Source organism: Westerdykella ornata (genome assembly GCF_010094085.1).
Source record: "Westerdykella ornata strain CBS 379.55 unplaced genomic scaffold EI97scaffold_26, whole genome shotgun sequence".
NCBI classification, from domain to species: Eukaryota; Fungi; Ascomycota; class Dothideomycetes; order Pleosporales; family Sporormiaceae; genus Westerdykella; species Westerdykella ornata.
In genome coordinates, this window is record NW_022986876.1 from 97,165 (window position 1) to 121,844 (window position 24,680).

At 51.1% G+C, this 24,680-nt stretch overlaps 6 protein-coding genes across 6 annotated transcripts; 3 read left to right on the top strand and 3 right to left on the bottom strand.

Moving 5' to 3' along the window:
- Window positions 1–191: 191 nt before the first annotated feature.
- EI97DRAFT_503392 (uncharacterized protein) lies at window positions 192–3,856 on the bottom strand (the record flags this gene model as incomplete). The annotated part of the gene is made up of 4 exons (XM_033802781.1): window positions 192–983; window positions 1,036–3,186; window positions 3,349–3,718; window positions 3,755–3,856. The coding sequence occupies 4 exons, from the start codon at window positions 3,854–3,856 to the stop codon at window positions 364–366; spliced, it is 3,243 nt and encodes a 1,080-aa protein (XP_033651064.1). The 3' UTR covers window positions 192–363.
- A 374-nt stretch (window positions 3,857–4,230) lies between these two features.
- Window positions 4,231–8,704, top strand: EI97DRAFT_404009 (uncharacterized protein). Its single transcript, XM_033796523.1, has 2 exons — window positions 4,231–4,426; window positions 4,474–8,704. Exon 2 carries the CDS (start codon window positions 4,481–4,483, stop codon window positions 8,555–8,557), a length of 4,077 nt encoding a protein of 1,358 aa, XP_033651065.1. The 5' UTR covers window positions 4,231–4,426; window positions 4,474–4,480; the 3' UTR covers window positions 8,558–8,704.
- A 2,365-nt stretch (window positions 8,705–11,069) lies between these two features.
- On the top strand, window positions 11,070–19,085 carry EI97DRAFT_435947 (uncharacterized protein). Its single transcript, XM_033798981.1, has 6 exons — window positions 11,070–12,321; window positions 12,544–12,588; window positions 12,645–17,313; window positions 17,383–17,445; window positions 17,493–18,391; window positions 18,479–19,085. The coding sequence occupies exons 1-6, from the start codon at window positions 11,259–11,261 to the stop codon at window positions 19,027–19,029; spliced, it is 7,290 nt and encodes a 2,429-aa protein (XP_033651066.1). The 5' UTR covers window positions 11,070–11,258; the 3' UTR covers window positions 19,030–19,085.
- Window positions 19,086–20,174: 1,089 nt separating this feature from the next.
- On the top strand, window positions 20,175–20,633 carry EI97DRAFT_480484 (uncharacterized protein; the record flags this gene model as incomplete). Its single annotated transcript, XM_033802025.1, has 1 exon — window positions 20,175–20,633. The coding sequence occupies exon 1, from the start codon at window positions 20,208–20,210 to the stop codon at window positions 20,631–20,633; it is 426 nt and encodes a 141-aa protein (XP_033651067.1). The 5' UTR covers window positions 20,175–20,207.
- Window positions 20,634–20,973: 340 nt separating this feature from the next.
- EI97DRAFT_383413 (uncharacterized protein) lies at window positions 20,974–22,108 on the bottom strand (the record flags this gene model as incomplete). The annotated part of the gene is made up of 2 exons (XM_033795909.1): window positions 20,974–21,624; window positions 21,713–22,108. The coding sequence occupies 2 exons, from the start codon at window positions 22,106–22,108 to the stop codon at window positions 20,974–20,976; spliced, it is 1,047 nt and encodes a 348-aa protein (XP_033651068.1).
- A 735-nt stretch (window positions 22,109–22,843) lies between these two features.
- EI97DRAFT_152652 (uridine-cytidine kinase 2) lies at window positions 22,844–24,583 on the bottom strand. The gene is made up of 4 exons (XM_033793275.1): window positions 24,306–24,583; window positions 24,123–24,250; window positions 23,879–24,066; window positions 22,844–23,829 (listed from the first exon to the last, which is right to left on the bottom strand). Exons 1-4 carry the CDS (start codon window positions 24,453–24,455, stop codon window positions 22,958–22,960), a joined length of 1,338 nt encoding a protein of 445 aa, XP_033651069.1. The 5' UTR covers window positions 24,456–24,583; the 3' UTR covers window positions 22,844–22,957.
- Between the last annotated feature and the right edge of the window lie 97 nt (window positions 24,584–24,680).

Consider the following 24,680-nt stretch of genomic DNA (forward strand, 5'->3'; position numbering starts at 1 on the left):
AGCTCTGCAGTTCATCTTTACAATTGGACCCTCGAATCTTTAGTGGCGCTCATAGATGGGTTCTAGCCCGATTTACGTTTTACAACTCGATTTGACCACGCATATCTCTTTGCATTTACATCGTATGTCTTTATATACCCGCAGTCAGCACCCCAAAACGTTACCCCTGGTGGGCAACATTTTGAGCACGTGTTTGACATTCTTCAGCCCACGTTCAGCTTTTGCAAAATATAGGACTTTTGTCTCTAGGAATGTTGACATCAGCAAACTACTGGTATATGTATATAACACGCGCAAGCTAGAAGAATTAATCCATCAAATGCAGAATATTAATCAAGCATAAGCCTAGTAATTTTCTCCTATTTAGGACGCCACTTTCGCAACACTCAACGAACTCTGAGCCGTAGCATTCGACCCAGACGGTAGAATATACTGTTCTGTCAATGTGAAAGCAACACTTCCGGTCGTAGTAGTATCCACGGCAACCTGCCGCAACAAACATGAGAAATCAGGGTTGCTGTCAAAGAGAACAGTATCCGACATTGTCCTTGGTGACAATGTTATAACGAGCGACGTCTGCCTCGACCCGGGACTGACTGTAGGACTGAGCACGGCGTTGAACCGACTGTTGCCCAGCATTATTGGACCGGGGCCGTCATACTTCTGAGTCAGTATTGGGACGGACCCAGGGTTCCCGCTAGGGCTCCCAACAGGGAAGCTAATGGAGATGGATCGAACTTTGAGGCCTGGTTTTGCATTCTTGGGTTTCAGGGAGAAGACAATGTCGAGAAAGTATATGCTGGTAGGTATTCCTCCTGGATTTCGTGAGGGCTGGTTGGCAAACACGTCGAGCGAGAGACAGCTGGAAAAGCCGGGTGGACTTGTTTCTGAAATTGGACCGGCTGAGACCATATATGGAGGTAGACGAGGGCAAGGGGGGACATGGGGAGGTCGGATGTCGGAAACCGAGAGACTTGTATCTCCTTCCTGTGAATTAGTTTGTGTTCGATAAGAGATGGGAACTACCATTCTCACCTTTGCTGATACCTACTGGGGATGGAGCCGCTACGGGTTTCGTGGGCTTTGTTACAAGAGAGGCCTTGGGAGCCTCTACCGTTGAAGCTCTCGCAGCCTGGATTGGCTTGAAGTGGCTCCCGTACATAGCTGAAGGACCCCATTCTCCCGATGTAGGTTCTTCGAAGCGAAGTTGATACACAGGGTCGTTCAACTGCAAGGCCATGACCGCAGACGTGAGGGTGGTGGTGAGGTCGAAGCCTACGGTCATTTTCGCCTGCAAGACCTTCAACACCGTATCTGCCAAATTTTGAACCTGGATGGTGCGAGAATCCCAATCGTAAATCGGAAGCTGAGTTCCATTGCTTCCTTTAGGATTGTGAGGGGGAGCAAAATTATCTACTACTCCTGTAGCTCCCCACACCCCTTCAGGCGCGTCTTTTGGTATGGTATATACCTTATTGTATGGAAAGATTAAAGCATCCTTCTTAAGGCTGGAGCCGAGGGCAAATCTCTGCTGATGTGGCGGTTGCGATATAATAATCGCTGTTTTAGAAGGCTTAACGTTGGGTGAATCTGATCTGCGCATCCAAGTGACCAGGACGTCTTCTGCGAGACTCCAAGTGGACAGTACCTGCGTATTTGCATTGGCGGATGTGATTATGAGGTCGGGAAATGACTTGACCACAGTTGAACGCATGAAAAAACCGCCATTTGGACATAGCGCTGCCACATTCGGGGCAGCCTTAATGTAGAGGGCAAAATGCGCCTTGATTTCTTGACGTACTTTATCCAGCAGGGTGGTTTGCGGTCCCTCTGCGTCTGGGCGGCTCAAGACATTGCCAACAGAAAGCGCCCCGTCAATCTGAGCTGCAACCCAGTTCTGATCAAGATGGAAGAAGCGGATGCTTTCCTTTGGCAGATTTTCAGGCATGTTTACCAGGTAGATTGCGGGGAGATTGAGCAGCTTCATGCGGTCCAAAAGCCACTCTATCAGCACCGGCCAATTTGAGGATGTCTCAAATTTCAACTCTCCGGGATCGTTGGATGAGAGCGGTACTCCCGTCAACTTTTGCACGGCCATGACAAGATGTTGTTCATAAAGTACTTGAAGCTCGGGGTTGTCCAAGGATAAGTCCACGTGTGCAGCGGTTGTTCTCATAGACCTCTTTTTCGTGGAAAGATGGTCTAAATTGGAGACGTCGCTCAATGCGGCGATCAAGTCGTGCAATCCATTGAGGACATCCATTCGACTCTTGTAAGAGCCCTTCGAGCCCAAGTACTCTGCTTTCGCGCCCGCCAGTGCCATCGAGTGGGCTTCATTCCGGAAGTTCACCAGTGCCTGCGAAAACGAGCGGTCAGCCATCGCCATGGCCCGACCCAACTGCCACGCGGTTGCATAAGAAATGTCGGCGATGCCCAGATCGGAGTCCAGTATTTGGTAGTCTGTAGAGTAGAAGGACTCGCTCGGCCAAGCTCCGGCATCCTGTCCGCTGCCTGCTGCTCTACTAGGTAGGATGGGGTATGGCACCGGTACTGGGGATAATGGCCCCCTCATGAAGGCAACAGTAGTTTCGCCGTTGGCTAGGCGATGTCGCACCATGCTGTACCCGTTGGCAAGCCGGGCACTCAACCATGGATTGTCGTGCACCGTGTCGAAGCCTGTTGGGCGTAACATGGCCGCTTGAAGTCCCATGGACTCCATTTGGCTTGGAAAGTCGACGGATGATGGGGGAAGGCATTGGTACTGCCAGCTAAAAAGTGATATGAGTCCCACATAGTCCTTGATATTTGTGGGATGAATGTTCTCTTTGAGACCATCGAGGGAGACCAGATGGGCAATGACTGTCTTTGGAACGGCGTTGGACAGCGGGCCTGTTCGGTGGGAGACCACGATGCTGTAGAGGCCGTTTTCATCCCCCAAGTTGGTAATTGCCCCGCCACTGCTGTTTACCTCTCGTACATGGGCGAGGTATTTGTACCTCTGCAGATTGATTTGCGGAGGACCGCTGGGTTCGAGATCCCACAGTGGCCAAAAAAGGGAGGATTTCAAAAATATCGCGTTGGTTGAAGTTGCCTTATCAAGGGATATGTCGGTGCTGTCGATGCTGTCGATAGGAACAGAAGCATTCTTCGTGTCGAGAATGTCTTGAATCGTCACGGAGATTGCGCCTGAAAGTGTTAGAATAAGATTCCTCTCACGGATCATTGACTTTGCAAGACTCCATCATGATAGCAACCAGGCGAGTGTCGCCATCGTCGAAATGGCCTCCAAGCTAAGAAGAAGTGTTGAAAGGTCGAAAAGGGCAAGGAAACATTAATAAAGTTACATACGAGTTGGTGACACTTTAAGCTTCCTGCCCTGCAAGACTTCCTGGCCGACTTGCAACTCATCCGGCTCGAAGACAAGCACAGCAAGCCAGGGAACTTGATTAAACCCATCGTCCTCCTCTCCAACGGACCTCTCCCAGGGCAGGTGGGGATCATTAAGGACGACGTGCGGAAGAATTCGAGGATCATCGGCGTGGCCCTGGGGTGGGTACGTCGAATGGATGTCTTTTGCCTCCAAAGACCACCTTGGTGCCTGAACTTCGAAAGTCTGGGTGATTGCTTTGCCCTCCGAGTCTTTATTCTGGATGGAAATGGGCGCTGCTTGACCTGGGAGGGTGATGTCCTGCGTCACACCAATGTTGTACGTTCCTCCCTTGAGGGTTGGAGTATATGCCGAGAACAAACGTACGTCCCCGGGATCTGTTAGAATGGAAAGACCATTTCTACTTAGTTTTGCTGGCGGACTACGCGGTCTTTGGAAGGACCGCTGGTGTTTCTGTCGTCGTCTCATAATGGGATTGGGAAGTTTGCTAATTAGCTGCACCAAAAACGGTCTTGCTCGTCAAATGGTTGACAGAAAGAGCCTTCAAAAGTCTGCTCACCTAAGTACAGGCAGCCCGCAAGTGCCTTGATGTTAGACGGTAGAGTAGAAACAAAGGTTGTACAATGGAAAGCCTCTTTCCAACTAGGGGATCCAAGGCGTTGCTTGCACACCCTGGTGTAAGGCGTCACTCCTTTTCCGTCGCCCGGGTGCCCGGTTACCCGGTAGAGCAGCTCCACGGAAAGCTCAAGGGAATTTTCCGACAAAATCATGATATCAGCAGGCACATGCGCGGGTATAGATGTGGCGTACCCCGCCCCCCGCACACTACACGCACCCTTGACGCCATAGATCCCTCTGAGACCAGCTGAATGCTCTTTCACATGCCAACTCCACCTCCACCGACAAGCTCGATTATCGATCTATGCATGTGAGAAGACAGCCAAACAATGTCCAGTGAGATGGGGCTGCATGGTGGCGCTGCCATGATGCTCAGATCCGCATACCCGTCTCCAAATCACCCATAATCCCCATCATAAGGTTAGGTATCCATCGATTCAGATCAAGGCACAGACTGACGGGACCAGAGCAAAAATGTCGGAGCAACAAGTTGCTGTGCCACTCCGTCTACAGGCCTTTGTGCTCAACCAGTCTATCATTGACGAAGGAGATGTGCGACTGGCCCCCATCACCCAGCCCAACTTCACGGGCTTGAGGATAGATCCTGCTGTCATCCAGAACGACGTCCAGGAACACGTCGACCCCACCAGCGCAAAGCCGAGCACCACAAACAGTCGAATCACCCATCTGGATACCGGAGAACTACGTCGTTCCAGATGCGGTGTCTACCTGCACTGGGAAATCCCCAGAATGTACCGTGGGGGTGCGGCAGCGACCGAGAGTGGCGATTCCCGTTCTCAATTTCGGAATGAAAAGGGGCTCTCCGAGGAGACTGCCACTCCAGCGACTCCCGACTTCTTACCCATCCCAAACCGATGGCTGGTCACCAGGAGGATTGACCCAGACGCTGTCGTTCTCAACCCAACATCAAAGCAGCCAGCCCAACCCATTCCGCAATTCCGGTCGTGGGTGGTTGAGAGTGATCGCATCCGGACTTTAGATGAATTCCCCAAGAATGCCGACATCGAGGTTGAGTCCGTCCCCTTCCTACACGGCGCCGACACAACAAGTGATAGCATCAAGGCGCAAGCTCAGGTATTCGTCGGTCAAGTCTTTGATGCGCCTGAATGGCCGGGCGAGGACAGAACTGTTCCCCGCGCGAATCTGTCAGTCCTAGCAAGCTCGAACCCGCTATTTGCCGACTACCAGCCTTTCAACTCCGGCGTTTTCTCCTTGATCGACAATTTCCAGTACATTGACGAGACCAATTCCATCGACTACTTTGCTGAAGCAACTGCGAGCTATTCTGTTATAGGATGGCATTCTGATGCATCTCAAGACCCATTCAGCGTTTCTAACGTACCTCACTCGAAGCTGCTGCAGAGATCATTTATGAGTCTATATGCGAGTGACCAAGGAAATTCCTTTGAGCATACTTGGGTGCAACAGTCGTCCCCCACCCGCGGTATCTACCATGGTGCAATGTACAACGTGAACTGGATCGACAATGGTACACCGTCCACATGGCCTGGAAATAAGTTCGCCAAGTCCTTCAACAATTCGCAACCACTTGCCGTGGGAAACACTGCCATGGATGCTCTGGTCGCATATCTACGTACCATCGCAAAACCCACAGAGTTGGAGGTTGCGCTCCTAGCGCTTCAGAATCTACTGATCAAACAGAATGACGGCGTAGATGTGCAGCAGGAAGCAGCGGACTTGCTGAGCACACGGAACTTCTCCAGCTCGACGGGCGGCCGTTGGTGGACTCTCTCTGGCGAACAAAGTGGTTCCTTTTCGCGCGTTGCGACATCTTCCGGCACTAAAAGCCCCCTCGATGAGCTGGATAATGTCAATAAACAACAACGGGCCCTAAACATCATGCGTCGTGAGAAGTCACTTCTCCAATGGGAGCTATTCGCGGAATGGTGGAAAGCTGTCACGCTCCCTGCCGGGACTAAAGTTGACGACACCCTCGCTAAGAAGATTATTGGGCGCCTGCTTGATCTAGGGGACGATACCCTTCCAGGCTCTCAGATCGGCAAGGCTTTCCAGGAGATCAAGGATTCAGTGCATTCCTTGAGCGACTCGTCGACAGTAGTACATGCAACGGAACAGCCCTTCCTCGGATTGAAAGACCCCACCGTCCTCCTGGCTGGAGTATCATCCCCATGGCCGACAAATTACGCGGATAATCTGGCTGTACGTTTGGCTTCTCGTATTGCGACGAGCGCAACTGTTATTGGACCAGTACCCCCTTCCACGGACTCCCAACCCGACTGGAAGAGCTTGGATGCGTACATAACCGCGCTCGGAAGGGGAGGATTTGTTTTCCCTTCAGACCTTTGGGACAACATTGTCCGGCTCCTACTCGAATTTCGTACACTGCGTCCCCAGCTTGACCCAGATGGCAAGCCCGTTCCCCTCGATCTAAGTCCAAGCGGCGCAACCTTCCCTAGTTTTCATGACGATGGTACAATGAGTAGGATCGATGGACTCGATAGGTGGATGGATACCCAGCCATTCTTCCCTCTATTCCTAGAGTGGGAAGGTGAGTATTCTCACGTTGAATATGATAGCTGGGCTCTGGAAGATGTGGCGTCCACATGTACCCCAGGCACGGTCACAGGAGTGAAGAAACTCCAGTATGTTGTTAGTACGGACTTGCGTAACAAGAAATTGAGCGTGCGTGCGCTTTCGGGTCGTACGCTCATCCTCCCGCAGGCGTCTCTCTCCTTGGAGCAGAGCGTCAAGCAAATACTCGCGCAAACACCCCCCGACCAGAATCCCCTGGATCCTGGCCAGGTCGCCACAATTGTAGACAACCTCAGACAGCTCCCCGTGCTGTCGGCAACCTTGACTGGCTTCACAAATCACCTGAGGACGCAACTTGCAGGAGGCCATGTCAAGCCTCTTCTACGATCCCCGGGGAAACTGCCTGTGCCGATGGAAGCGGGCGTCGTCAGCCACACCGCTTTTACCATCGACAGTTTGGCATTGATGGGCCAGAAGACGGGAACAACGCCATACGGTAATCTCGTCAGTGTAGACCCAAGCACTTGTCCATTCAAACCCGCAACGCATGGGCAGTTCAAGTTCACAAAGTTCAACCTGATCGACAGGTTTGGGCAAACTGTCTGCGCAATAACGCCCAGCCCACGGCGGACTGACGGGACCACGGAGAAGAATCGGTTGTATCCCTGTCTGAGCGATAACTACAAGCCGCAGCTCAGAGCAGACGGCACCTTCAATACCGTTGAACCAGACCCTGATGGAAAGTGTAGTTTTGTCCAAATCCCCCCTTACATCAATCAAGATGCTCGCATCAACGCCCACATTGTCGTTGAAGACATGGATCCCAATACCTCGAGCAAATGGCGCGTTGCCGAGGAATGGGAGCAGCAGGCCGTTGGGTGGATAGTCGTGAATTTTCCAGATTTTGGACTGCAAATTTTCCAGCCCGACGGTACATTCTACCGAGAGCTTCGCAACGGCGGTCCTTGGCCTGTTGGAGAGGGCATCGGCGCGAAATGGCAGCCATTTGAACGGCCGAAGAATCCACCAGACGATACTGCACTCGACAAGTTCATTGCACAGTTGGAGAAGCCGGAATACATGGCTCATATCTTCACGCTTCTCTCGTCCGCTGCCGCAGACTTGCAAAGCACCCCGAACGAGTACTCGGGTTATCTCCAAGCTCTGATCGGGAGGCCGTTCGCCATCGTAAACATGGGCTGGTCGCTCGAGCTTGCCACAGCACCTCTTTACAACCAAGCAAGTGGTACAGCCTCGCAACCTCCTCCATTCCTGTTGCCGCCCAATACATCCCGCTCGCCTGTGCCGCAAACGTATTCCTTCCCTTTAAAGCTCGGGGACCAGGATCGCAAATTCGATGGGCTCGTGTGTTATTTCAATGCCATCTCGAACAATGCTGTGGACTACAGTACGATCATGTACTACGACAAGGCAACCCAACCTTCCGTGTTCCCGCGCCCGCCTCCGCCCGCCGCATCTACAGTACCCTTCCCCACGCTCTCACCTTTCTACATCCCGGCTCCTACAAGCGGCTCGGGTCCAGCTGTGACGGACTCCTACAACAAAGAACTCCAAGTCTTCGGCGCAATCATAGATCCATTCAACACAGTCCATGGCTACTCTAGTATCCTCCCAGTCAAACAACTCACGTTTCCACACTGGAGACTTGAAAAGGCACTGCGGTCCATGACATACTTCTTCCAAGCTGGGCCTCTCTTAGTGCCCAAAGACGTGCCACCCTTCAACAAGGACTATATTGTCAGTTCCGACAGTCCCGTCGCGGCCGGCGAGAAATTGGTCCCAGATTTTGCCTTGCCGGTTCCCGCAGTTGCGGTGGGGGATTGGATGTGGTTGCAACCACATCTTCAAGATGGACTGCTTGTTCATAATCCCTTGGCTCTGAATACGAATGGCGATGAGCTGGCGAAGTTCGAGAAGGTGCCGTATACGGCTGTGGAGGGGTATATGCAATTGAGGGGCCCGCTTGAGAAGGAGGACGCGAAGATTAAGACATGAGAAGTTCTTTGCTTTTTGGACTTGTAGTGATGGATATTGCAAGTGCTCCTTCTTGTGGCTATCTTGACGAGCGTCCCTCATAAGTAACTTTTAGTGTTGACTTCAAATGGCAGAGTCAAGTGAAAACTTGCTCACTGCTTACCTCCGATGTTCGTCCTGTAATTCGGCATTGGCACTCCAAGCTTTAACTTCAGCAACTTGAATTCCACAATCAAGTGTTGAATGTTTGTCGTGGTCACTTGCTGATGCTTTCATCCTACCTTTGCCACTTAACGTGTTCCACGGGCGAGCGCCGCACACGGGCGAGCGCCGCACCCCACCAACTTTGCCCACCTCTCTCATCTCAACGTACAATGGCTCAACGCAGCACTACTCAATCAGCTTCAAATGAAGCAGATGTTCAGCTTGCTATCACCTCTATTGAAAACAACCATATCCAGAGCAATCGCCGTGCTGCTACTATCTATAACGTGTCCGAACGAACAATCCGCCGCCGATGCGCTGGTGTCCCTGCCTGACGCAATTGCCAGCCTAATTCGAAGAAGCTTACCCAGTTAGAAGAGGAGGTGATTGTCAGTCACATATTGGATCTAGATCAACGTGGTTTTGCACCTAGCCTAGCTGCTGTACATGATATGGCCGATAAGTTGCTAGCTGCGCGTGGTGGAGGATGCGTAGGAGTTAACTGGCCATCTACTTTTGTCAGGCGTACAGACAGCCTCACGACACATTTCAATCGGGCGTACGATAGGCAGAGAGCTCTATGCAAGGATCCTGTGTTAATCAAGAGCTGGTTTGAGCTTGTAGAACAGACGAAGGCCAAGTACGGCATCTACGATGAGGACATCTACAACTTTGATGAGGCTGGCTTTATAATAGGCAAGATCATGACTCAGCTTGTTGTAACTGGGTCAGAGAGAAGAGGTCAGCCGAAGGCTGTTCAGCCAGGAAATCACGAGTGGGTGACAGTAATCCAAGGAATCAATGCAGCTGGCTGGGCCATCCTACCGTTCATCATCTTTGCTGGCCAACACCATCTCTCTGCCTGGTATGAGAAAGCTGATATCCCATATGACTGGGTGATCGCAGTTAGTGATAATAGCTGGACAAACAACGAGCTAGAAATTGAGTGGCTAAAGCACTTCAACACTTATACTAAGACTCATGTTTTAGGTGCTCATCATCTACTTATCCTTAATAGCCATGAGAGCTACCACTCCCTTGAGTTTCAAGAATTCTGCAAAGAGAACAATATCTATATACTCTGCATGCTAGCTTACTTGTCACATCTGCTCCAGCCTCTTGACATTGGCTGCTTCTTACCATTGAAGCATATGTACAGCTGTAAGATTGAGACTATGATCCACAACCACATCAACCATATCACGAAGCTTGAGTTTCTGCCAGTCTTCAAGGTAGCCTTTGATCAATCGTTTACATCAGCCAACATCTGCTCAGCCTTTCGAGGCATAGACCTAGTTCCTCTCCAGCCAGATATTGTTCAGTCAAAGCTAGATATGTAGCTCCATATACCTACTCCTCCAGCTGCTCTAGTAGAGATGCTCTGGGAGGCTCGAATACCAAGCAACATACGTGAGCTTGAAGCTCAATCAACGCTAATACATGATCGTATTTGGCAGCATAAGAGCTCATCACCAGCCTCAATTATTGAAGTGATTAATCAGCTCAAGAAGGGGGCTGAAGTGATGATGCTCTCAGCTGAGCTGATGTGTGATCGAATTTGCTAGCTTTGAGAGAGCTAATGAGGTAGCTGTAAAGTGGAGGCAGTGTAAGAAGAAGCGGATCCAGAAGCATGGAGTCTTAACAAAGGGAGCAGGAGAGGATATACTAGCTCAACAAGTGGTTGAGGAGCAGATTGCTCGTGAACAGCGTCAAGGTGGTGGGCGCTCAGGTCTCAGCTGCCAGGCTCTGGCATGCTGCACAAGGTGTAGAGAGCCTGGGCATAACTCACGTACATGTAAAAAAGATACTTAAGATACTACTTGATCTACTCTATTAATATTTATCTATTATTCTACAAGGTGGTTGGGTTGCACGTTTGAACAGGTGGGCAAAGTTGGTGGGGTGCGGCGATTGCCCGTGTGTGGCGCTCGCCCGTGTGTGGCGCTCGCCCGTGGAACACGTTAGAGCTTGAGGAATGCGCAAAGCCGTTGCGAACGTGCTAAGAGCTGGCAGTGACTAGGTGCTCTGCAGTGTACGCGTAGGATATATCACGATTGCAGATTCTCGCGTAAATCTCATGATGCACCCGTGCTCTCCGGTAGGCAATCTAGGGGTTTCATGTGAGGCTCGTCCGAATCTCCTTGGGAGAGCATTCCCCTCCAGGGATTGGTTCGCAAGAGGTTGAAAAGACTCTATCGGCTTATCAAGCTAAGCGGCATTGTGGCGTTCTAACTCGCCAGACATTAGTCTTATTACGTGGACTGATCTGACTTAACGACATGTTGATGTCAGCGCAACGGGAGGTGCCAGCTTCTGTGCTTCTCCGCATGTTCAGCCGCACCACCCTGCAGCTAATGCAATTCCAGACCACATCGCAGTGCGTTTTCATTCGTAGCGCATGTAGCTGTCAAACTTGCCCTCGTAGCCATTATCCTAGTTATAGCGGTCGGTTCCCAAGATATAAGCGTTTCGCTTTTAGCTTACTGCTGCCCCTGTGAGCCTTGACCGTCCTGATACAATGCCGAGATTCGATGTACACAGTTACCACCTCAATGTCGGGGCTGGAGATTCCGCGATTCATCTGCTCGTGGAGACAACATCCTCAGCCGCGGGCGATGTTTGGACTGTAAACAGAGCAGTTCTTGTAGATGGCGGCCGTGGCATTGGATTTCCCGCCCTCGTCTCGGCCATTGACCAACTTCCAACTTGGTACACCATCACAACCACGTTTGGTGGGCACCCCCAACTTCAATTTGACTCTATCGTGGTCACACACTGGGACGACGATCACTACACTGGCATTGAAAGGCTGCTGTCGTCTGATCTCCAAGATCAATGGAAGGCTGCTGGAAGCACGACAAGTCCAAAAGATTTGAGGAGCAGGTATATGAAGTACGACATGTCCGCGACCCCACCAGAACCACAGACCTTCTTTTACGCCCCTTACTGGGAAGCGGGTGATACGAATGACAAGAAGGGTAAACCCCGCCCACCTGGGCATATTAGTTCGTGGAGAAAAAAAGTCGACGGGACTGCAGAGTTCTTAGATGTCTGTGTGGGGAAAGTCAAAGCTGATGGGGACTGGGTGCACAAGGTTGCCATCTTGTGCACGGAAACCGGATATGAGAAAAGTGATCCAAAAGTTGGAATGATTGGCCGGGATCTATTCACGAATAGTCCTCGCGTCAAGGCGGACCTCACCAAGATCGGTGCACCTGCTGAATTACTCTCTGCCACTACCACTGCACCTGGACTGTTCTGCATTGGTGCCGACTCCATTGTCATCGGCCACGGCAATGTTCTGGAAGCTCCGGGCACTCCCGACATGCCAATAGTAATCGAGGGAGGAGAAAACACTCCAGTGAACCGGGCGTCCATTATCTGCGTTATTCTGGCTCCCAACGGCACGGTTTTGCATTACTTTGGTGGTGATGTTGCCTTCGAGAGTGAAAAACTTCTTGTGGGCTGGTTCCACAAATCTACCACACCTCCCTCCCTGCCTCCACGCATCTTGGCTCTGAAGCTGGGTCATCATGGCGCAGCAACGTCTACGCCAACAGCAATGCTCAAAGAACTAAGACGTATGTATCCTAGAGGAACACGAGCTATACATGCTATTATCTGGTATCGCCCACTTCGTCTTTCACGTAACAGGAGAGAGCCAGTCGGTGTTCTCTTAAGAACTGAAGTTGGATGAAGTGGGAGGTTTCATTTCACCGCATAGTAAACTCATGTTGTTCTTCCCAGTCTTGATCTATCCCCAAATGTTCTAGAACGGAGACTAACATGACCCTCAAATCCAGCAACTACGGTGGTCGCATCCTGCGGTTCAGAGTATGGGCACCCAAGTCAGTCAACTATAGAACTTTACATTCGAGTGAGATGAGGCTGACACTCCGGATAGGGTATGAGGTGCTCATGTATCTACAAGCTCTCTTCAACTGGAAAGAGGGCAGGGTGCTGTCAACAACCTACCCGTACTGGTTCGTGTTAGTAAGCAGATTTAGCATCAAGGCCATCAATGGGGGCGACGGGCCAGGTGGAGCCTTTAAGACGTGGAGACAGGAACTTAGAGACATGGCGGCAACGGGATATCCGCCCTTCAATGATGCGACCTTTGCCAGTATAAATGGGCTTGACTTTGACAAGGCTCCATGGGACACCCTCATGTCCGCAATGTCTGACGCAGCCATCAAATCAAAGGTCATGGAAGCCTGTGAACGCTGGTGGCCGACTAGGTCCGATACTGACAACACACACACGGCCTTCAGCTGTAGTACTCATATCCAATCGAAGAAAGCGGGCTCATGCACTTTTGTCGCGAAGGGCGATGAGCTCCTTTCGTGGCTCCTCCAATTCGAACAGGACCCAGCAACTGGCGAATACCACCATCTGGAGTGTCTCCCATGGTTATACGGCGCCGATACGTTGATAAGACTGAACTACATCCCTACCGACATAACGGAGGAGAGGAAAGCATTACCACCGCGTACGCACTTCCCAACGGCGGATGTAGGGCCGGCAGGAAACACACGGGAAATGCTCAAAATCCGGCGTGGTGCGACGGCCCCCGTTGCAGCAACTGCGGCGGCTGATCCCAAAGCTCTCGCCGTCAAACGAAGACGGGACAGCTTTTCTTTGTCGAGAAGGCCAGGAGAAATCGCAGCTTCCCTCAATCCGGTAGAACCCTCACGAGTGGCAGAATTCGTTCCAAAGGATATCCCTCCGAGCGTCACGCCTTCTTGCTTCGCCTCTTCTGTCTGGCAAGACTTTGTGCAGTTTCTGGACCCAGTCCAGCGCGACTCGAACTTTGTCTTGTTGGCACCCGCCGATGCGAAAAGCAACCTTGACACTTTCGTCTCGTGGCTGAGCAACAACACGGTCGAGCTCGCGGCAGACAGTATAAAAGCAAGTCAACCGCAACCCAAACACTCATCTCAAGATGCTGTCTCCGTGTCGCTGGCTGCTCATGATCCATGGTACCTTTGGATGCGCTTATTTCAAAACATTCCCGCGAGCCAATTCTCATTCTCAGCCCTGTTGAATGCCAATCCGTGGCAATTGAGCGGCTTTACCTATGTCATGGACGCCCAGACATCCCTTTCCGACACATTTTCGTTATGCTTCTCAACCCAATACGCAGCTGACCAACTTCGTCCGGAGTCATCCTTGTACACTGACGGGTCTGTCCAAGACGCTGGGATGGTAGTACTTGGTTTGCAGCCCGGTAGCAACTTCCCACCAACACTTTCTCTTGCGGATGTCGCTACTCTTGTACAATTTCGATCGGGAAAATCTGCCGCATTGCCGTCAGATTTGAGATCCGACTGGAGCTTGCCGTTGTATGGCTTGGCGGGTACGATCGGACTAACTGTGGATGAGGGGCCTGATCAACAAGGCCAAGGACCACGAAACTGCATTTGGTTCTCCTCCGCAGACTCATACTTGACGACGCTCCGTCTTCAGTTCAAAATTGACGAGGGTCCAGTTCAGAGCTGGCTGCAGACCCATTTTCTGAGTGGCATAATCGCCTTCACAGGCAGCCCTTTGGTTATTGCTCGCAAGATTGCCAGACCACGACTCGATAGTGCTGACTTCATGGATGGATCGGCATTCATGGGGATGCAGTTGAATGCTGCGATTATGATTCAACTTCCCCTGCGGCTCGAGACGTTTGACTTTGAACTCTTCTTCAACTTCGGCCTCCACTCAGCCGAGTTGATATTTGTGAATACCCAGCAGGCTGCCCCCAACGGCTCTGTGGATGCGATGCTCGGCGCCTTTGAGAAGGCAATTCACGTTCAGGGCAGCAGTTCTCTTCGTCTTCCCAACATCACTGCCCACCTCCCTGATTGGGCAGACTCGAAAGATCTCGTTCTCCGCCAGGTCAATGTAGTCGTCTCCAATGATGACAGTCAACCTCGCGTTCTCTCAGTGGCCGTTGAGTTTGAATTCCCCATTTCCATGGGAAAAGCGCAGCGATTATTCCATTTGAGATTCTCCTGGCCGAGTGAAACCTTCACGGCCTCTCTGTGGGTCCCGCCTGCGCCGGTTCTGATAGACGACTTGGAATGGACCTCGGACTTGATTGACCTACGCTGCCTCCCAGAGTATGAATCATACATGTACGGTGAATGTATGAATGCAAATTTGAAGGTGGCGAGTGTCGAGATAACGGATCTGATTCCCGGAGGTTCAGTAAAGATTGATCACCCACCTGAGGGCATTGACCTTGAAGTCAAACAGCTCACTTTATCAATCACTCTGGAACCAGATGTGTCGGTGGAGTTTGTAGCCGCCATAGGTTCGTCGGATCAAACTTCAGGGGCGGTTCCACCAATCCTCATTGACACTGTTGACCTATTGGCGACATATACTCGCCGTGCTGATAAGACCACGTCTCTCTCTCTGACCCTTATCGTGGCTTTGGACATCATTCCAGATGATGTGGAAAAAGATGGTGATGTAGGCGCCAGATTGCTTGGCCAATTCGACTACGACAGTGAGAAGAGCGCCGCATTGAAGAGCTCCGCGAATACCTCGGCGTGGAGCTTCTCTGGCACGCTTCGAACTCTCAAGTTCAGCTGGCTTCGAGATTTTATGGATCCTCTCGCGAAGGACTTCCTGGTGGAATTGTTGGCTGAGGTGGACGTCCAATACCTAAACGTGGCCTACGACTATGAGGCCAGCGGCACGAAAAGCGCTGTTGCAAAGTCTTTCACATTCGAGGGCATCATCCAGATCTCGGAGCTGACATTCGGACTCTCCTACGTTTATGACAATTCCGGTTGGGAGTTCCGAGCCGCACTAGGTGGCTCCAATGGCACTACCTACTTGAAGGATGTGCTGCTCAAGTTCTGTCCCTCCGAAATTGTCAATCTAATTCCAGAATTCTGTAACATCGTTTTGGGCGACGTGAAAGCACCGAGCGATCTGCCGGGTCCCCTCCAGCCTCGGGGATCACGAGCCGGCCTGGACGAGGTTCTAATCTCTCATAAGGCAACGCTGCCCCATCCTTATGTGCTCTTTGTACTCAATCTGACCCTGAGCAATGGCCATAACCTTACATTTCTGCAAATCCGCTATGACAAGGTTAAAGACCAGCCGTCGGCGCCATCACCGAAACGAATAATCTCATATACATCGAAAATATTCCCAGACATGGATGGCCCGGTTCCAACGGTGAACTCCTTACCGCAGCCATTTGATGAAATGAATTTCGTTTGGGTGCATGACGATTCTGGCGAAGGTATCCTGCGGTCAGACCTAGCAATCATCAACACTGAAGACGTCCTTCCAGAGTCGCTGTGGATCCCATACAAGGATACAATTGCTCCTGTCTCTGCCCAACAAGGCACTGATGTCCTCCTCTCCGTTGGCTGCCACTTTATTGTCAGCTCATCCTCTACGGCAATCTTGGATTACAATTTTGGAGCCCCAGCGCCGAAGAGTCCGACGGCCTTGGCTAGGAGAAAGGCAACCCGTGATCCGGCTCCAGAGCCTGAGCCTGCGCCAGAGGACGAGTCTTCGACACCCACCATGGGTCCTTTGCATCGAACCTTCGGTCCCTTGTCCATTGCGAACATGGGTCTACAGGTGTCAGGGGAACGACTCTCCATCCATCTAGATGCCAGTCTTCAGATCGGCCCGATTGAGTTTGGCGTGCTTAACTTGCGCTTAGAATTCACCTTCCGAGAGAAATCAACTTTGGCTGATTTCAGGAACATCACTGTGACCCCGTATCTCGACGGGCTCCAGGCGGATTTTAATCAACCGCCTCTGACCATTGCTGGTCTCTTCGTCAAGAGAGATGAGATCTATAGTGGGGGTGTCGATGTTTCAATGGAGCCTTACACGTTCATGGCAGTTGGGACGTATGGCCAGATGGACGAAGATGTGAGCGGCATGGTATGGCCGGCCAGCGAGCAACCGCCAAAGCCTGCAACGGGAACACCGGCACAATTCAAGACAATCTTTGTGTACGGCGAGCTCGATGGCCCTATTCTTGACTTGGGGTTCATGGAAATCGTTGGTGTCAAACTGGGGTTTGGTTACAATTCCAGGTTACGGAATCCCGATCTCCCGCAGCTCTCGATCTTCCCGTTTATCCAGTCACAAAGCTTGATACCATCCACCAGTGCCAACAACAACCCCCTCGAAATCCTATCCGGTTTCTGTGCTCCAGTCCCCTTAACAGATCCGACGCCATGGGTGTCGCCAAAGAATGACTCTCTCTGGTTTGCATTAGGTTTGACGATTGTTGCCTTTGAGATGTTAACCGTGAGTGCTATTGTAGTTGTGGATCTACAACCCAGCGTTAGTCTCCACATCTTCGCTGATGCTATCGCGGCCTTGCCTGGAGACGGAAGCGATGCAAACGACTCGTTTGTCTATGCCGAGATACAGATTGTTTCCTGTGTCACCTTTGATCTTGGTTCAATGATGGCTGACGGGAAGCTTGCCCCAAATTCATTCCTTCTAGACCCAGCCTGTCATCTGGGCGGTCAATTTGGAATGCGGTATTGGTTCGGCAAATCATTCTATGCCGGGGATTGGGTTTATACTGTTGGTGGGTAAGTATCGCAAAGCCCAAGGTTTACGAGACAGTTGACACGAATACTAACAATTTGTCTTCATTTTAGGTATCATCCAGCCTACCATGCCCCTCAACATTACCCGTCGTGCGAGAGAATATCTATAAGCTGGTGAGTTTCAAAATCTGCGCTTATGACATTACTAAACCGCTAAATAGGGAATTGGATTCTAACCTCAGCATGACTGGGGCAGCCTATTTTGCCATCACGCCCAAGGCGGCAATGGGTGGGGGCAGTCTTTCCGCGGTGTTCATTCTTGGTCCTCTATCCGCCCACTTCGACGCGTACGCCGATTTCCTGATCAACTTCAACAAATTTTACTTCCAAGGTGATATCGGCGTCTCAGTTGGTATCGAGTTCTCGATGGACCTCTTCTTCTTTACGCTCCATATAAGCTGCGACATCGGTGCTACACTCGAGATCGAGGGCCCGCCCTTCGGTGGTATTGCCCATGTCGACTTCTGGGTCTTCGGCTTTGACATTGCCTTTGGCCACTCGCCTGTTACTCCTCGCGCCCTTATTTGGAATGAATTTTGGGATTTACTGGTGCAAAAAAGCACTAACGCCAGCTTAGCCGCTCACGGGGCTAAGCTACCTGCTGATGTCCCTGCCACTGCAGGCGCAAATACCACTTTCATTTTCAACGTTGTCTCTGGGTCCATTCCGTCCAAGGCACAGATGCACACACCAGCCCAAGGTGGACCGCCGGCAGCTCCAAGTGTCGAATCAGAGCCTACGGCCCAAGTAAAGCCACAATCGAAATTGACAACTGGTCCGCTCAGTGCCGGGGCAGACTGGATGGTTCGCGCCGGCACCTTTTCTTTTCGAGTAGATAGCAAAGTTCCTTTTACCGAGTACTCTTGCAACGGTGCGACACCGGTCAAATTCGACCCTGCCGACTGCACATTCTTCATCAAGCCGATGCACATTGATGAAAGAATCGACAGTTCTTCCCTGAAGGTGACTATAACGTCCCCCGATGTTCCTCAGGATGAAATTGGCGAGTTTGGAATCTCAGTCGTCACCAAGTTGGCTCCATCGTCAATCTGGAGTTGCTGTAAGTCCAAATAATCTCATTTCTTCATGCCAATCAGTGACGGCAACCATCAACCTTCAAAGCATGGATACTGATACCGTACTTCAGATGATCAACATGCGGACCCTTCCATCCCCAATGGCGATTACTCGGAATTGCTCAAACCAGACAACCCCACAATTTCTCTTCCAATGTCTCTTCAATTCCACGTTCCGAAGCCCACCTTAATGGGGATGATTCCAGAATTCAACGCCATGGAAGCAATTTCCAAAGATGTCAATACAGATGGCGTGCCGGACCCGAGCATTCCCTCCTCCGGTATCCTAGCGCAGACCAGCTGTTTGCCGACTTATCGTTGCTCCGTTGATGGCTCTGACTCCATTTCAGCATGGAAGAACGCCGAGAATTTATGGCGTAGCAGCATCTCGCGGAGGGCAGCGGCGATTGACGGTTGGATCGGCTTCTTTGGTTGGGAGAAGGAGGAATTGAACCGGGATGTGCCCGTAGCTTTGATTGCTGAGTTTGAGCAGGTGTTTTTGGCCGGACCATTTCCATCTGTAAAGCAGCGTTCTCAACAGTCAGTACTACGGGCCGTATCTATTACGGGTTACGACTTAGCTCAGCAGTTAAGAGCTGATGTTAGGCCCTGCTGTAGGTAATACAGTCCGTAGGTGTAGGAAAGCTCCCGTAGATGCCGTAACTGCTGATTAGCTAGTTTTGTAGTGTTGCAGCTGGCGGCTTGCAGTAGTAGGTGCTACTAACCGTGCCCCAGCCGAACTTTGTTAGATATCTAAGGAATCCTCTAGAAGGCCGTCAGCAGTAAGCTTAATTACCCTACCTAGTAGATACATTTACAGGAAGGAGCTGGCCTCTTGTCAAAACAGGGATGGTTCTACTACGGTAGCCGACAGCTCTCCCGTAGTTACGCTGTACAGTAGCGGCAACGGTTTAAATCGAAGTACAGTAGCTTCAACTCTTCGATTTAAACCGTTGCCGCTACGGCCGTAGATGCCAATCTTGTATGTAGTACAGGCAGGAACTAGAGCGATCCTCCACCGTAGGTGGAAATTTCGAGACTCCAGTTACGGGGGAGCTGACCGTTGGCAACGCTGCTCTAAAGACTGTGTAGGAGGAAAACGCTTCGCTATTACTGGTAGATGACAGAGTGCAATCTGCCCTCACACAAAGTTCTCTCCGGATTTGAAACTGAACTGCGATCAGACCTGCGCCGAAAGGGACTTCCGAGCATGTTCAGGCATAATCCATCCCAATTGATGCCTCAGAGGTTCTGAGTTAGGATATGCTTACCGAATGACTGGCCGGTCCTATTTCTAGGATTAGCTTCATTGGGGCATCCTCCTATAGCGAATCTTCCCTCTAACAAACTTTTAAACCCTACGAGTTCTCTGCAGCCAGCGTCTGATCGGTTGATTGGACATTAATGTCCTATCTGCTATTGACATCTCGCGTTTGCCTACGCCTAGCGTTTACGCACATCTAAAGCTTATCCTGAGAATTTAGGTTTTCCTACTTAGCGAATTATCACCCCCAGCGTTTGTCTAGTAGATTCGAATGTTCGCAATTAGCTCTAATTCATCAAGAGGGAATACTAGATGCTAATGTTCCTTCCTGTGCCAACAACGGGTAGAAGGTGCCTACAAAATCGAGTATAAATGCAAGGGAAGGACTCTTCAAAAGATTGCCCTATCCTAAGGTACCTTACCATCGAGCACCGTAGGCCACTGTCCAGCGAGCCACTCATAAACCACCACTCTGGGCATTGAAATCGCTCGAATCCTCTCAACCCACTAGTCCACTAGCCACTCAAGCCATCCCTATGAAGTTCCTAGCCATCTTTACCCTCCTAGCCCTCTCGAGCTACGCTCTCCTCACCGATTCTACTGTCCCCGCCACAGAGGACATTCAACCCAACGTCGTCTTCGTCTCTCGCGCCAACGACTACCCATACAAATCCTCCTGCCCTGGCGGCAGCGGCCGCGACAGCTGGAACTTCAACAAGTGGGAAAGTGAATCCTTCGTCGCCTGGCACAAAAACGACCGGCTCGCCGAGCAGTTCAGGATCGTCTACAGAGGGCAGCGTTTCGGCAATCCGAATAACTGGGTCAATGCTGCGCGACGCGCGGGCGTCATGGTGAATGGGATCCCCAGGGCGAGTTGTGTGGCTGTGACTTGCCGGTCCTGCGGGACATGTGGCGTGGGTTACGAAGGTGGCAGATGGGAATGTTACGGTGGAAGAGTATGATTGGAGCGTGAGCCTGGATTTTGGGAGGACGATGGTGGGTCGGGATAGGTTTGAACATTATATCCATTTTTAAGTCAGGAGGGCGAGGTTGAGTCGTGATGACGGGATTGGGGGTAGAAACAGTTCAGTAGTAATAGCACTAAACAGCCAGAAGAGTATCGTATATTCAAGCCGGGTGCAAGAGGGGTTTGATACACCTTAATAGCGGTACCAGTTTCTATTTCAATGTACTGTGGACCCAATGATTTGCACCTAACTCCCCTGAGCCGTAGTGGCGGAACTTCCTTCTCAACCCCTAGCCATCTGCTTAACCAAATCGTTGTCGAAAATCGACTTAAATTCAAGCCTGAAAGCCCACAGCCCTTCTGTGCACCATCGGCGGTGCCTCACCTGCACCAGGTAACGCATCCAACCACCCCTCCGTATCCTCCTCCACCGTATTCTTCACCGCGCAAGCATTCATCTCCTCCACAGTCTGCGTCTTCAGAATGCCCTGCACCCCTGGGCTACCACAGTCATGGAAGAAGCAATTATCGTCCATAACCCGCTGCAGACTATCCCCCTTCCACCCAAATGCATAGTCCGCATGCGTCCCATATCCTCTCGTTCCGCCAAAGCTCCATACGAACGGCTGGCTACCGTCTTTGGGCCACATATCATTAAATTCGGTTGTATTCCACATAGTCTCGTAGGCAAGCTGGGGTACACGCACGGGATGGCTGGGAGGGCAAGGTCCAGCTTCCCGGAATGCGCCAAGCGTGGTGTCGTACATGTGGGATTGGTGGTCGGGAGAATCGAGGTTTTTTCCATCCCAACAGCTTGGAAAATGGTAAATAGCCATGATACCGTAAGGGCACGGCTCGGATGGAAAGTCTGGTGTCTCGAAGCCGCGAGTTAGGACGGTTTGAAGGCAGGTGTAGCGGAGCCCCTTGTGCTTTTGTGCGGTTTCGAGATTGTCGGTTGCTGGGTTGCCGACGGTCATGCGGAATCCCTGAGAGGAATTTGTTAGCATATTGTTCGCGTTAAACTACCTATAGGTCTGGGAACACGATCGTAGGAAGCTTGTTCGTGCTACTTACGGGCGGGAACGCAGTGATCCTCGTCTCGTTGAGACCATTATTGTAAAAGTCTTTCTGCGTATAATAAATCGTCATTCCGCCGTTGATTGTACTATCGTTCCTCCCCAGAGTTCCCAACTGAGCATTAGGATACTGCTTTACCCTCTTATAACTGCCATTCTGGTGTCTGAAGTACATGACTGCTGTCCAGTAATTGGAGAAATCCTCGGTGTATGCGCAAGTGGTGCATGACGCCTGCTCGCCAATGTCACCCGTCATGGTGGCGTTGAATGCATTGCCGCCGACGATTTGATGGACGTGAGCGGAAGGAATGATGCCAGGCTGCACGACGGGATCGAGGCGTTGGATGGAGACTTGGGAGCAGCCGAAGCGGATTGCGGCGTGGGCAATGCCCATCGGAAGGAAGAACGTTTGCCACTTCATTGTTTAAGCAAGGAGAGAGCTGGTCAACTGCAGTGACCAGTTCTTCTGGGACCATGTGTCGAAGGGAGTGAAGGGCGGTACTCGCAGGATTTAAATCTGCAACTCGCGTCTTGAATAGTCTAATCCTGTTTACTGAGTAAGCGTTGAGGTGCTGTTATCAACTTCATATATCAACACTGTAATACAACGCCTACTGGCCTATGAGCGATGAAGCCGCATATGACTACCCATGCACTGAGCCTCCTTGGGTATCTGATTAACCCTCGACAGCCTGGGCGTTTATGTTGAAACTGACCACGGCGGTCGAATTCCCATAGGCGCCAGGGTGAATAGATTAAAGTATTGCCCCAACATTTGCCAGCTCTTTGTAGAGGATGCAACTACCGAGATGTCACGTGAGTCGGTACCGCATCAATGTAGAGTAAGGAGGTGGGGCATGCTGGAGATAGGTCTCTGGGCAGTGCTTTTCGGTAGTAGCCTAGGGTATTTCAGCATATCTAAAGCACATGCTTTCCACTGGTTGATGATGCCCTCTACCCGAGGTGGCCCAACCCGGGACCTTTCAACGGAAGTCCAGGCCTATAGGAGGTATTAGCAGACGCTTTTCTGCGACGCTAATACCCGTACCATGCCGACGCACTTATCATAGCTTTGCGACTCTCTCGCCCATGGCTTTCAGATCCTCGCCCAACATCGCATCAACACCCTCCCTAACAACTCAATTCACTGCGTCCCCAACATCCTCATTTCCATCCGAGACATCGAACCAACCCCTCGCTCCTTCGGTGATTTTGTTCCATTGAACATGGAAACTTGGCCATACTAGCATCCCATGTACCTTGTTTCTACCCATCGGTCCTCCATATCCTCTCCCATTCGAGCTATGACGACCTTAACATCGGGGAAAACGCTGAGTACCCTATTCACCCCGATGGGCCCAGCCATGTACGTCACGAAGACTATCCTGTCTTCTGGGACACCATGATCCACCAGCACCCTCACAGCCATGAGAGCAGCCCCTCCAGTGGACATTTGTGGATCCAAGAGCATGACAAGCCCATCGTCCTTGATGTTCGAAGGTAAGGACCGATAGTGCAGCTCCGGCTCTCCTGTTTTAGCATTCGTTTGTATAAGAATTCTTCCCATTCGGCAATCCGGGATGGTACGACGTAGTCCCGTTTCGAAAGCGCTTCCGCCACGCAGAATAACTACGGCGCTCATGTCCGCGGTTTTATGTAGTCCCATGTAGAGATACCCTTGAGGCGTCATGACTTGGTGCGGTTCAAACGGCAGAAAGTCGATTGCCTTAGAAATGAGCAGGGCTACCATGCGATCGAAGTAGAATATGTAGTCTTCCTTGCTCGTCCCTGGGTCCAGGAGCATGGTGTGGATGGCTTTGAGTTGGGTTGTCTGCTCAAGCACGATAGCGTTCGGCGAGAGTGGTGACTCCTCTGCTATTTGACCCAATCTCTGAAGTTCGGCTTGATGCAGAGTGGACTTGGTGGTCAACGTCCGTTGAATTTGATGGGAGATCATGGCGATTGCAACCTTATTTTCGATGCCACGTGGGACGATAATATCTGCGCATTCCCGCTGCGGCGCGACATATTTATAGAAGTTTGGTTTGACGAAACCAAACCATTGCTTGATGCAGCCGTCAATATCACGCCCGCGTTCTTTCACATCTCGTACCACTAACTCGAGTCAGCGATATGCCATTCAACTATGCTCGTGCGTACGCACATCTTCTCGAAAGACAGAGGTCCGCATCCGCCTCCGCGAAAATCTTCAAGTCGAGCAGGTCCAATACTCTCTGGTCATGGAGTGCGAAGATCCCCTCTAGAATTACAACATGGGGCGAATAGATGGTCGTAGTATTTTCCAGCCTGGCATGCTTCTCAAAAGAGTAAACTGGTATTTCTGCCACTTTGCTGAAGCTATCTGTAAGTCCATCTACAACCTCATCCTGCGGCAGAAAATTACGTACCCTTGCTTGATGGCGCGTAACTGCTCCACCAAAACATCAAAATCTATTGCTTCTGGGGAGTCAAAATCATACTCGTTCCGGAAGGCAGCGGCCGACTGTTCTGGGGTCAAGGGCTTATAAAAGGAGTCCTCCGGTGAAAGTCAGAAAATCCCTTGTAAATGCAGAACGAAACTCAGCATGTACCATAGACAGAATAACCACCCAGGGGAGATTTAAAGAGGCCACAATAGTTAATGCAAGGGAAGTTTTGCCAGATCCAGAACTTCCAGCTACCCCAATGATACTCGCATTGCCCCAAGGGGGAGAATATTGATTTCGGGCGGTGGTCGGCATGGCTGTCCACCGGAACTCCACCACAGGGTCATATCATAATGAAATCTTGTGCAGCGGCGGTGGGCTGGAAAGCGAACGCCAAAGCCAACCTATGCCAGAGCGAAAGTCGATTTTATGTAGAAGAAGATTGGAAGCCTCGGTCCACAAGTGTGAACTCAAACAATGGCTTATGTAATTAGAGTGCCAAGCTGCGCTAAGATGCGGTTTCTTCTGCTCCTGCGATGT

Bases quoted from the DNA above. Each gene is read 5' to 3' on its own strand.
- EI97DRAFT_404009 (XM_033796523.1), top strand. From the start codon at position 4,481: ATGTCGGAGCAACAAGTTGCTGTGCCACTCCGTCTACAGGCCTTTGTG.
- EI97DRAFT_435947 (XM_033798981.1), top strand. From the start codon at position 11,259: ATGCCGAGATTCGATGTACACAGTTACCACCTCAATGTCGGGGCTGGA. The intron at 17,446-17,492 runs GTGAGTTTCAAA...ACCGCTAAATAG, and splicing joins GAGAGAATATCTATAAGCTG to GGAATTGGATTCTAACCTCA. The intron at 18,392-18,478 runs GTAAGTCCAAAT...ACCGTACTTCAG, and splicing joins ATCGTCAATCTGGAGTTGCT to ATGATCAACATGCGGACCCT.
- EI97DRAFT_152652 (XM_033793275.1), bottom strand. From the start codon at position 24,455: ATGCCGACCACCGCCCGAAATCAATATTCTCCCCCTTGGGGCAATGCG. The intron at 24,067-24,122 runs GTACGTAATTTT...AGATAGCTTCAG, and splicing joins TTACGCGCCATCAAGCAAGG to CAAAGTGGCAGAAATACCAG. The intron at 23,830-23,878 runs GTGCGTACGCAC...GACTCGAGTTAG, and splicing joins CCTCTGTCTTTCGAGAAGAT to TGGTACGAGATGTGAAAGAA.